General features: G+C 47.5%; 2 protein-coding genes across 2 annotated transcripts; both read left to right on the top strand.

The window, feature by feature from the left end:
• The first annotated feature begins 1,392 nt into the window (after positions 1-1,392).
• Positions 1,393-6,054, top strand: LOC100279889 (uncharacterized). Its single transcript, NM_001152841.1, has 4 exons — positions 1,393-2,874; positions 3,904-4,047; positions 4,152-4,268; positions 5,053-6,054. The coding sequence occupies exons 1-4, from the start codon at positions 1,504-1,506 to the stop codon at positions 5,659-5,661; spliced, it is 2,241 nt and encodes a 746-aa protein (NP_001146313.1). The 5' UTR covers positions 1,393-1,503; the 3' UTR covers positions 5,662-6,054.
• On the top strand, positions 6,016-10,443 carry LOC103630457 (quinone oxidoreductase). Its single transcript, XM_008651512.2, has 4 exons — positions 6,016-6,464; positions 6,562-6,788; positions 9,431-9,688; positions 9,900-10,443. The coding sequence occupies exons 1-4, from the start codon at positions 6,140-6,142 to the stop codon at positions 10,206-10,208; spliced, it is 1,119 nt and encodes a 372-aa protein (XP_008649734.1). The 5' UTR covers positions 6,016-6,139; the 3' UTR covers positions 10,209-10,443.
• The last annotated feature ends 516 nt before the right edge of the window (positions 10,444-10,959 follow it).

The following is a 10,959-nucleotide window of genomic DNA, read 5'->3' as shown; positions in this document are numbered from 1 at the left end:
TGATTTCTCGTATGAACGCAAATGCATTTTAATAGATTCATCTACGTATTGCTTTAACTGATCTCCTCGTTGATCCATGAAAGTCGTAAGAGATAGATCTGGAGTTCTTACAGCAGGACCCTGAAGTGGAGACATGAGAGATTTCATATCGATCTCCCCTTGACGGATGATCTTCTGGTGGTGATCCACTGTGAAGTGTGACAAATACTTTTCTGCCGCCTCCTTGCGCCGTTCGGAGAGTTTATGCAGCAGTTCTGCTTCTTCCTTGTCGCGTTGTTCGTTCCATTGCCGCATCACCTCCTTCTCATCGCGCATTACGAGGTCTTCGAAGGGTCTTTGGTCATCAGCCGGGAGCGCCTCCATGGCTGGCTTGATGATGTTGGTGGTGGAGATCTTGGTGTGATCCTTAGAACCGACCATCTATGGGCCGATTTTTAGCAGGTCTAGACACCTAGTCCCCAGCGGAGTCGCCAAAAGTATGTTGACGCCTTTTTCGGGCGCCAAACACTAACAAGAACCGGCGGCGGTGCTCTCTGCACAGGGGCGGACGGTCCGCAGCCAGGGGCTGGACGGTCCGCGACCTGGCGCAGGGCTGGTGTTTCCTGCCTGACATGCCGGACGGTCCGCGCGTGCGCAGGGGCGGCGAAGGTCGCCGGCGGCGCCTGGATCTCGCTCCCGGGAGGGACCCCGTCGGGGAGGAGAGATCCTAGGGATTGTCTAGGCTCGGCAAGCCGACCTAGTCTCCTCTAAGCGACGTAGAGTCGAAGAGAAGCGCAGAATTTGGGGATTGGAATACTAAACTAGAACTGAACTAGAGCTACTCCTAATGCATAAGGTAAAAACGAGAAATAGATTTGATTTGATCGATTGTTGGGGGTTCAATCAGCCGTAGCCCTTCATCTATATAAAGGGGAGGTATGGATCCGTTTCAAACTGATTTTCGAGTTAATCCCGCGGTTTTAGGTAATAAATCCCGCGATAAACTAGGAACTCTAGCTGACTCTGCGCACGTGTGGACCGTCCGCGCGACACTTTTGGTTTCCAACAACGAGTATTGTATTAGTAGTATTAAAATTGAGTGTGACATGATGATTTTAGATACTATCTTTTGAAGTTAATATTACAAATAAAAAAATTGAAAGGATTTCAACAATCCAAAATTTCTCGGCCGCCCTTCTTGGGTCGTGAGGACGTGGGGAGCGGTTGGTGGGAGCAACGTGGGCAGAGACCAGAGAGGAGAGTGTGACTACTGACTAGTGTGAGAGAGAGACAGGGTGCGGTGGTGTGGTGGCCTTCTCTTCTCTCTCCTCCCCGCTCCGACGCGACGAATTCGAAGTTGGAATAGGCGAGCGGGGCAGCGCCATTTCCGTCCGGATTTCTCTTCTGTCTTCTCCTTCCTTGGCTGTCCAGTCTAGGAGGGGAGAAAGGCAAGTTCAAAAAAAAAAAAAACCCCGCCCGAATCCCAACAAAACCCTAGGCCTCACGTCCCCGGCCGCCGCCGCCATGCCGCCCGGGGCCGACGCGTCCTCCCTCGCCGCCGCCGTGCTCGACGCAGGCACGCCACCGGCCGCCGCCGCCGCCACATCCAGAGTGCTCGACTACCTCTCCCGCCACGCCGACGACCAACCGCGGGCCTTCTTCGCCGACGCCTTCCCGTCCCTGCTCTACCGCCTCTTTGTCTCCGCACCCTCCTCCCCATCATTCATCGACCTCGCCGCTGCCGACCCCGCGCTCGGCGACCTCATCCTCTCCCTCATCTACCCCACCGGCCCGCTCCTCGCCGCCGCCGCCGCCGCAGACCGCCTCACCCTCATACGTTACGTCTTCCCCTCCGAGCGCCTCCCCGACTGGCTCCGACTCGCCCTCGCGTCTCCCCCCTCCACCGACCTCGCCTCGCCGCTCCTGTCGCGTCGCGTCGCCTCCGAGCTCCACCTCTCCGTCTTCGAGTACTACCTCTTCTGGTTCGCCTACTACCCTGTCTCGTCCGCATCATCTGCCGCCCCGGCCGCATCCGCCTCCAACCCTCGACTCACCTCGCGCGCCCGCCTCGAGACCTGGGTCTCTACTCTCGCCACCACGGCCATCCGCAAATCCGGTCAGAAGCCCGAAAACTCGCTATACCTCAGGCTGCTCTATGCCTACCTCAGGGAGTTCGTGCCAACGCGCACTCCACCCGTTAATATGTCCGGGGGCGGCACCCTGCTCCACCGTGCACCCAGCCATGGCGTCGATGCAATCGACTCGTTTGCACGGGCCGAGTTCTTCCTTCACACCCTTGTCCACTTCTGGCTTGTCGGCGATGACTTCTCGCCGCTCCCCAAGCAGACTTGCCATGCACTCGGCTTGCGGTTACCTTCTCGTGCTCATGCTGACTTGAGTGAGCGGCCACCGTCGCCAGGCCTGGGTGATGCAGTGAAGCTGCTTGTCATGTACCTCAACTGCTGCGATGGCCGCGCACTAGCCGATGCGTGTGTGCCATCTCCTCAAGGGTTGTCAGTGTCCAATGGGCTCTGTGATACCCAGGTTGGGTTCTGGAATCCATTGATACAGAGGCCTTTGTACCGGTTTGTACTCAGGACCTTCTTATTCTGCCCCATTGGCACTGCGATAAAAAATGCGTCACAAGTCTTCTCTGTGTGGTTGGCTTATATGGAGCCATGGAAAGTTACCCAACAGGAGCTGGATAGGTATGGCAAGCAGCAAGGCGGGGATGAGAAGGAGCCACAAACGACTAAGATGGTGTACAATTCATCGTGGAGGACGTATGTCCTGTCGAATTACCTGTTCTACAACTCAATGGTTGTGCATTTCTTGGGATTTGCGCACAAGTTTATCCATTCTGATGTTGCCTCAGTGCTGCTAATGGTACACAAGGTTAGTCCTGGTCTATACAAGTTTGCTATTGCTACTTATACATATGGTCAACCTTAATATCTGGTGCCTCCTGTGTTCCTTGCTCGCTGACAAATGTTAATGCTGCACACTCATAGCCACCAAAAACACTATAAATTAGTTTAGAGTGTTGGTTTGGCGCACAAGTCATAATTACGAATTATATTATGTCAAGCTGAGTAGTGCTTGATGCCTCCAGTGACATATACAGCAGAATGCGACTACATAGGAAATATACACCTGCTAGAATACGTAGATGCACGAACCCTTTACTCGATGCCTAAAGTTTGAAACTATGAATACATATTAGACATTTTGACTGCTCTTTTAGAGATGCTTTTATCTTATGGATGCCTGATGATATATTTTGTTGTATGAGGAGACAGACAGCATCGCTGGTAAACCCTTGAATTGGGCTAATTGTTTAGAGCATTTTTTGTCAGATAGATGAGCTTTCTAGCGTACCAGTTTCTGCTAAGCTGATCTCTATTTGATGACTATGCAACTTGAGGAATCGTACTCATGAATCATGATATGTGTCCTTGTACTGTTCAAGTTTCCCTTCAATTATATATTTAAGTTTGTTAAACGAAAGATATCTTGCAATCCCGAACATACCTTCAAATTCTTTAAGTTATGAGGAAATCAGTGGGATACACCTTATGCTCAGTATAGCCTTGTATAATATGTTTTTTTTAAATGTTTGTCGGATATGTTTGTCACATAAACTAATGAATAGACAAAATGGCAGACCCAGTGCTGGATGCTCCCACATGAGTAGGGTTTGGGAAGAGATAAACCAAGGCTTACCTTTCCCCCGGCAAATGCCGCGAGGCTGCTTTGAACCAGCGACTTGGTGACTCAGTGAGACAGCTCTCACTAGTGCACTAGGCCTGCCCTTTTAAACTAATGAATAGATGAATCAAACAGAAGATGTCATCTTTGTCTAATGACCTCCATAAACTACTGTAAGTCTGTAGTGCGTATTACATACTTGTTTGGGCTATCCAGGTGTTGGAGGTCTTGAGCTCTTCCCCGGAGCTATTAGGTCTTCTCCATAAAGTGGACGCTGCTTGCCACTCTAGGCTAGTGGCATCATCCCCAGCATCTGATCATGTGTTGAAGTATGTGCCATCAATCCGTGAACAGCTAAAGGTAGGGACTAGGGCATGCATTATTACTTGGTCATTTAAATGGTGCAAAAATGTTGAAAAACAGTGCAAGCCTAATTGTTTGCATGACATGCACATTTTTATCAGGACTGGGAGGATGGTTTGTCAGAAAGTGATGCAGATGGGTCATTGTTGCATGAGCATTGGAACTCTGATCTTAGGCTTTTCAGTTACGATGAGAATGGGGCTTATAATCTTCTTCAGGTATGTATTCACTCCCTCCTTTTTTGTTTTAGAGGGTTTGCAAATTTGGCCGTCTGTTCAGATTTAGTAGGTATACAAATTTATCAAAAGCACTAACGGACCACTATACCCCTCGTTGCTCTGCATGGGCATGCCATCCATTTAATCTTTGGAAGCGTTTTACTTGGGCATGCATGTATATTCATGCGGCTGCATGCAAGGACCAAAGCGACAAAGTAAAAGCTAGTAGTAGCATGCATGATTAAGGCTAAGCAAGGGAAATTGTCACTTTGGAACCTCCTTGGTCTCTAAGTCAAGGAAACGTATGCCCACCAAAACAGAATGGAGGGAGTAGTTGGCATCTCTCATCTGTTTCACAGGCTTGCTTCCAATCTTTGGTTTAGCTGATTGCAGTTTTTTAGGCCTGGGTTAATACACAATTAGTAAGGCTGAAATTTTGGTTTAGGTAAAACATATATTAGGAAGTGGTGAGTGAACCGTTTCAGAGTGCTGAGTGAGAACGGTATACATATGCTTTCTGAATGAAACAATCCATGGACCATCACGCTTTACCTTGTAATGGTTGATTTTCTAAGCTAATGTATTGTTGCATAAATCACTTGGCTAATGGCTATAGGGTAGCACCATCTGATATCTATTTATCATCACTTATGCATGTCAATGTGGAAAGTTGCCTTGTTTTCGTGTTTATATATGTATGATGACTGAATCTTGGATGCTTCTTGTGTGTGTGTGTGTTGTTTTGTGAGCTGAGTACTGATGTGCAACTTTGTTTTTTGTGAAGCTACTTTTGGTCCGAGCAGAGTCAGAGATACTGCGCCTTCCAGGTGAGACGCAACAAGCACTCCAGACGCTGGATTCTATCAAGTCACAGATGAAAACAGCCTTCCAAGGGCACATTGAAAGAATTAACGGGAATACGTCGTTGGAGGAATCACATAATCAACAGCATCAGGTGCGTGGGGAGGTATTCACACCTAAGCATCCCAGCTTGAGGAAGGGTTCTTGGGCTGATGTTAAATACAAAGGTGAGTGGATGAAAAGGCCAATCTCAGAGGCTGAAGTAGCCTGGCTTGCAAGGATTCTGATCCGGCTCTCTGACTGGTTGAATGACGCCCTGGGGCTTGAGTGTGCTGATGCTGAAGGTAGTCCTGCTGGCGCCACCTACATTCAGTTTGATGGGAACACGACGGTGGGCGGGCCAAGGGATGCTGCGAGAATGGCTCTCGGTGCTGTATGTTCATTCATGGTGCTAGTGGGGCAAGCGGTACTGAAGTTGATGAGGTCGCACAGGGTGAAGATCAGTCTGAGAGTGTTTGCTTCGAAGAAACTGCTCTCAGCCGCTGTTGTGCTGTATGCAGTGGTGGCCGTGACACGGAATGTATCGCGTTGAGAGTTTTGATTTGATAATGGGGTTATGCTGTATAAGCTAAGCTTGTAGAGGAAGTCGATCGATAGGAGGAAAAGAAAAGAAAAGTGTGTCGTTCTGCTGTTGTCCAGTAAGCTTGATGTAAATGCCTGCACTGGAATGGTTTTGGACTTAAAAACGCAATGGAGTAATTAGGACAGTTCTAACAGTATTAAAACAGCTGCTAGCTCCTCATGGAAGCGTTAAATGTATCGGTGGCCTTCGAAGTTCACTTAAAAGGTCAATACATTTTTAGGCTCTTATTTCTAAGCTTGTAAAAATGGTGCATTGTTATGGATAACAAACTTAAGGACCTAGAAACAATGTAACTCAGAATTCATGCATTTAACTCAGAATGTTTGATTCTGCGTGGACAAAACAGTCCGATTGCATTCCCAAGCTCTTAAACGATTAGTACTAGTATATAGTAGTTAGAAGAAAGAGGAATCACTATTGATAACAGATGTCGGCATTCTCCTCGCTCCTGCTGCCATCGTTTTTCCTTTTTCCTGGACAGCCACTGCAACTCCTCCCAAATCCTCCCACCCGGTTTAGCCGGCTCCGCTGCCACCGCCGCGACTCCACCTCTGTCGCCACCATGGTCAAGTCCAAGGCCATCAGGGTCCACGAGCTGGGCGGCCCCGAGGTGCTGCGGTGGGAGGAGGTGGAGGTCGGGGAGCCCGGTGAAGGGGAGATCCGCATCAGGACCACCGCCGTCGGCGTCAACTTCATCGACATCTACTTTCGGAAGGGGGTCTACGCCGCGCCCACCATGCCCTTCACCCCAGGTATTACCCTAGCTCTAGCCAGGGAGGGGAGAACACATCTTCTACATCTGATGATGATGATGATGATGATGATCTCGTCGCAATTCCGGTCCCGCAGGAATGGAAGCCGTTGGCGTCGTCACCGCTGTTGGGCCTGGCCTCACTGGCAGGAAGGTGGGCGATGTTGTTGCATATGCCGGCAACCCCATGGGCTCCTATGCTCAGGAGCAGATCCTTCCAGCGGCTGTCGCTGTTCCTGTTCCACCTTCCGTTGATCATAAGCAAGCAGCTTCTGTGATGCTCAAGGGCATGACCGCCCATGTTCTGCTTCGCCGGGTATTCAAGGTACAAACAAACCCTAAACCCTAACCACTACTTAATTGATTGATTTTTAGCCCTCCTCTTACAGTATCCACTCAGTCTGGGATCTCAGCCCTTGGCTAACTGAATGTGATTCTGACGACCCCTTCTTATTACTTTGCGCGAGCGTTCTGACAATTGTTTATTTGAACAATCAATTGGATATGTAAACAGTAAGCAAAAATGACATTGTATATTTATATAAGTAATATATAGGTCTATTTATATACATGGAAGCAGATACATAGTATGAAATTTGTGTTTAGGAATTTGCAAAGTTTTTTAGATAGATTCAGTGGATGTGGACCTGTGGTGAATGTAACGTTTTGACTTGATGTGTTGTACTTATTTATTTTGCAACAAAAAATATCTTTTCGTGTAAGTACTTACTTAGTAAAAAGAAAATATTGTCGTGTAGGTTGAACAAATAGATGATGGGGCCTCTAATCTGGCCCAGGGCGAAAGGGCCTCTAGCCTAGTGGTTAAGGACTTCCAAGTAGCACCTCCAAGTCCTGGGTTCGATTCCCCTCGGGAGCGAATTTTCAGGCTTGGTTAAAAAAATCCCCTCGTTGTGCCCCATCTGCTCTTGGGTTACAATGTCCTGTGCGCCACTCTCCGGTTGGGCCGTTGCAGAGTGGACAGTTGACGCCGGTCCGTTAGTGATGGGGGGCCAGGGTTCGGGGATTTTCTTGGCCGGGACCATTGTTTCGGTCTCTTCTTTAATATAATACCGGGAGGGCGGTCTTTCCCTCCCCGGCCGAGTTTTTAATCTGGCCCAGGTTTTTGCTACTGGGGAAAACTTGATACAGGAGTTTTCTGAAAACAGATGTCAATGACCAACCTGTAATTGTTTGTGCAAAACATTTGCTTCGTTGGGACACACTAACTTTATTTAAGCGACTGTGGTTGTAGTTCGATAAAAAAACAGTACTTTGCTCACAACTAATAAAGTGATGTGGTCTTTTCATATTATTTCTTCAAAGTTGAAACCTTTTGTTTACATCACGTTTGATGGGACAAAATCGCCCCCACTTAGGAGAGATTACAATTCCCAGAAAATACCTTCTATGTAAATATATTTACTTCGCGTACTGTTTCAAAATCTAAGACGCTTGATTTTTATTTATAGGTTCATAGTTTTGTTTGTGTGACTTTCACTGGCTGTCATCTGACAAAAATCACACTGATGCAATAACAAATTTCAATTGTATAGATGATGGATTACAGCTTGAGGAGTCGATTGATGCAACCGAAACAAAACAAAGCAAAGTAATAGAAGGAAAATAGATGAGGGTGGGGTTGGGGGCACGCTGCCAGGTCCTTTGTTCAACTGAGTTAGCTAACATCATGAGTATATTTGCAGTACTGAAAAGTTGGAAGGTAGAAATGTAGGAACCAAAACAACATCCTTGCGGACACCTGGTGACACACTACAAAAGAGGGTCACTATAACGTGGCAAATAAAATCAAGCACTGTGCATGCTTTCTCGTATTGAATTGATCAGTGATATGATCTGAAAATAACATCGCTGGCTCCTACTAACACCATCCATCATCAGATGTAACTGCGTCATGCGGCAGTGTGATTGAAGCTCCGGGAGTACTGCTCATTATGCAGCAGAGAGATACACAAACGCACATACACTAACTAAAAAAACACCTGTAAATCAGGATCACTAAGGCAGTTACTTGCCTGTAACTAACCCGAAATCGAAAAAAGAATAAGAACGTTAGTAACAACTGGACAAAACAATCAAAGAATCGGAACTTCAGTTCTGCTTCCCCCGCTATTTCCAACCACTGATCGGAGGTGATCCGGCATTGGCATTGGCGTTGTTGAGACACGATCAGTGAGCCTGACATCAGCTCAGCCCCTCCAGCCAGGGCACTGGTCGATCAGCCGCGTGTTCTTCAACCCGGCCTTGATCAGACATGGCGCATACACTGGCAGCACTGTGCAGTTGTGCATCAGGCAGAGCAGGGCCGTGGAGGGGGCCGTGGAGGGGAGCGACGACAACGGTGATATCCGTGCGAGGATTAGAAATGCGGCAGCATCTGCTAGGGTTCGCGAAGGCAATGGGAACCAGGGATGGGTCATCGGCACAGTGGAGCAGACGCGAGACTGCTCACTGAGTGTGAATCGTGGCAACGTCTGCAAGAAGCAAGCAAGCAAAAAACCCTCAGATCTAGAACATGAGGATGGCTCATACCTGTTCGAAGTAGCGCCTCGAAATGGAAGAAGCGAGAGGAGAAATGCTGGAGCGAGCGTCTCTTTGACATTATGTAGAAAACTCGAGACTTATTGAAAGGCCGCCGGCCCGCTGGATAAGGAGGTAGGAAGGCTGCTCGTCGCCGCTGAGATACGATCCGCCGACTGAAAAATAAAAAGATGACGTGGACACTTTGGTTGAAGAGCTTTGCGTCGAGCTTTAATAGATAGAAATTACACTCTGCCTTCTTGCTATTGTGTTGCTCTTCTCAGGTTCAGAGCTACCCCCCCCCCCCCCCCCCAAAAATAAAAAATAATGGCCCCACCTGATTGCCATGCTATGGAGCTTGCATTATTGCCATGACGAAATGCTAATAAATTTCCCCCTTATCTTTACTACCCTACGTGGTGCACACAGGTTGAGAGTGGCCATACTATCCTGGTCCATGCTGCTGCTGGTGGTGTCGGCTCACTCCTTTGTCAATGGGCAAACGCCCTTGGTGCCACTGTCATCGGGACTGTTTCCAATCAAGAAAAAGCCGCTCAGGCAGCTCAGGATGGATGCCACCATCCCATAATTTACACTAGCGAGGATGTCGTCGCAAGAGTCAAGGATATTACATCAGGAAAAGGTGTCAATGTCGTCTATGATTCTGTTGGAAAGGATACATACAAGGTACTTACTATATGTACCAACTGCCCTGTTGTCGTCCACTGCTCGTTGCATGGCTGGATGCTTTGCTTGCTACGCAGCGCTGAGTTAATGTTTAGCATCCAACTCTGGGCATAACCTTTCCACTGGTCTTGCAACTAAATTGATACTGGTTGCCATCACCAATACAAATACAAACACCAAACGATCTGTATGGTATCTGTGATGTGTGCAGGCTTCCCTGGAGTGCTTGGCGTCCCGCGGCTTCCTGGTGTCGTTTGGGCAGTCGTCAGGCAAACCTGACCCAATCCCAACGAGCGACCTGGCTTCCAAGTCCTTGTTCCTCACTCGTCCTAGCCTCATGCATTACACTGCTACCCGTGATGAGCTGCTGGAGTCAGCCGGCGAGGTGTTTGCCAATGTCGCTAACGGGGTGCTGCACGTCCGGGTGAACCACACGTATCCATTGTCGGAAGCTGCCCAGGCCCATGCAGATCTGGAGGGCAGGAAGACATCAGGGTCCATAGTGCTCATCCCGGGATAGACTCAAGGGCATGTGAATGAATAAATGGGGTGATCTGGTTATGGGAACGGCGTAATAATAATTATATCTATGCTGTTTATGCGGTATGTTCGAGTCTGTTTCTGAGTTCCTAAATCTGAATGAATAAGTGGCGCCCTTGTGTTGTTGGGTCAGGGCCGTGCCGGAATTATTGAACAGAGGCCTTTATTCACAAAATCACTAAAAAATAACAGTATAGAAATGAAATTTATGAAAAGCATACCTACTAAACTCTTGGTTACATAAATTTTACTTGAACAACTTTGTTCTTCTTGTGTTCCTTGAAATAAATTCCTCAACGTTCATATTCAATCTTATCCAACAATCCACTCTCAAGTGCTATTGCGGCTAAATTAGAAGTCTTTGTTGTGTCATTGTAAACACAAGTAAGACTTCAATGGTTTTAGTTTAGAAAAGCTTCATTCTGCTGAAGCAACAGTCACATGAACTCTGTATGCAATACTACTTGCATTAGGAAAAGAATCATGTCGCTTTAAATTTTTTAGACTTTGCTGAAGCAACAGTCACATGAATGGTCAATAGAACTCTGTATGCAATACTACTTGCATTAGGAAAAGAATCATGTCGCTTTAAATTTTTTAGAATTTCCATAGGCCCCATCTTTTCTTTTGGAATGAAATTTCCAAGAAACTTCAACTCCGTATACAATTCATTAGCATCAATATCAGGTTGTCCATCTTTTTTTAGGGCAGCCTCTATATTATCAAAAAAG

This window comes from Zea mays, chromosome 1, assembly GCF_902167145.1.
Source record: "Zea mays cultivar B73 chromosome 1, Zm-B73-REFERENCE-NAM-5.0, whole genome shotgun sequence".
Lineage (NCBI taxonomy): Eukaryota > Viridiplantae > Streptophyta > Magnoliopsida > Poales > Poaceae > Zea > Zea mays.
Note: the sequence above shows the minus strand (reverse complement) of the source record. Positions and strands in the feature narration are given on the sequence as shown.

Bases quoted from the DNA above. Each gene is read 5' to 3' on its own strand.
- LOC100279889 (NM_001152841.1), top strand. From the start codon at position 1,504: ATGCCGCCCGGGGCCGACGCGTCCTCCCTCGCCGCCGCCGTGCTCGAC. The intron at 2,875-3,903 runs GTTAGTCCTGGT...TGGGCTATCCAG, and splicing joins TGCTGCTAATGGTACACAAG to GTGTTGGAGGTCTTGAGCTC. The intron at 4,269-5,052 runs GTATGTATTCAC...TTTTTTGTGAAG, and splicing joins GGGCTTATAATCTTCTTCAG to CTACTTTTGGTCCGAGCAGA.
- LOC103630457 (XM_008651512.2), top strand. From the start codon at position 6,140: ATGTCGGCATTCTCCTCGCTCCTGCTGCCATCGTTTTTCCTTTTTCCT. The intron at 6,465-6,561 runs GTATTACCCTAG...CCGGTCCCGCAG, and splicing joins CACCATGCCCTTCACCCCAG to GAATGGAAGCCGTTGGCGTC. The intron at 9,689-9,899 runs GTACTTACTATA...TGATGTGTGCAG, and splicing joins TTGGAAAGGATACATACAAG to GCTTCCCTGGAGTGCTTGGC.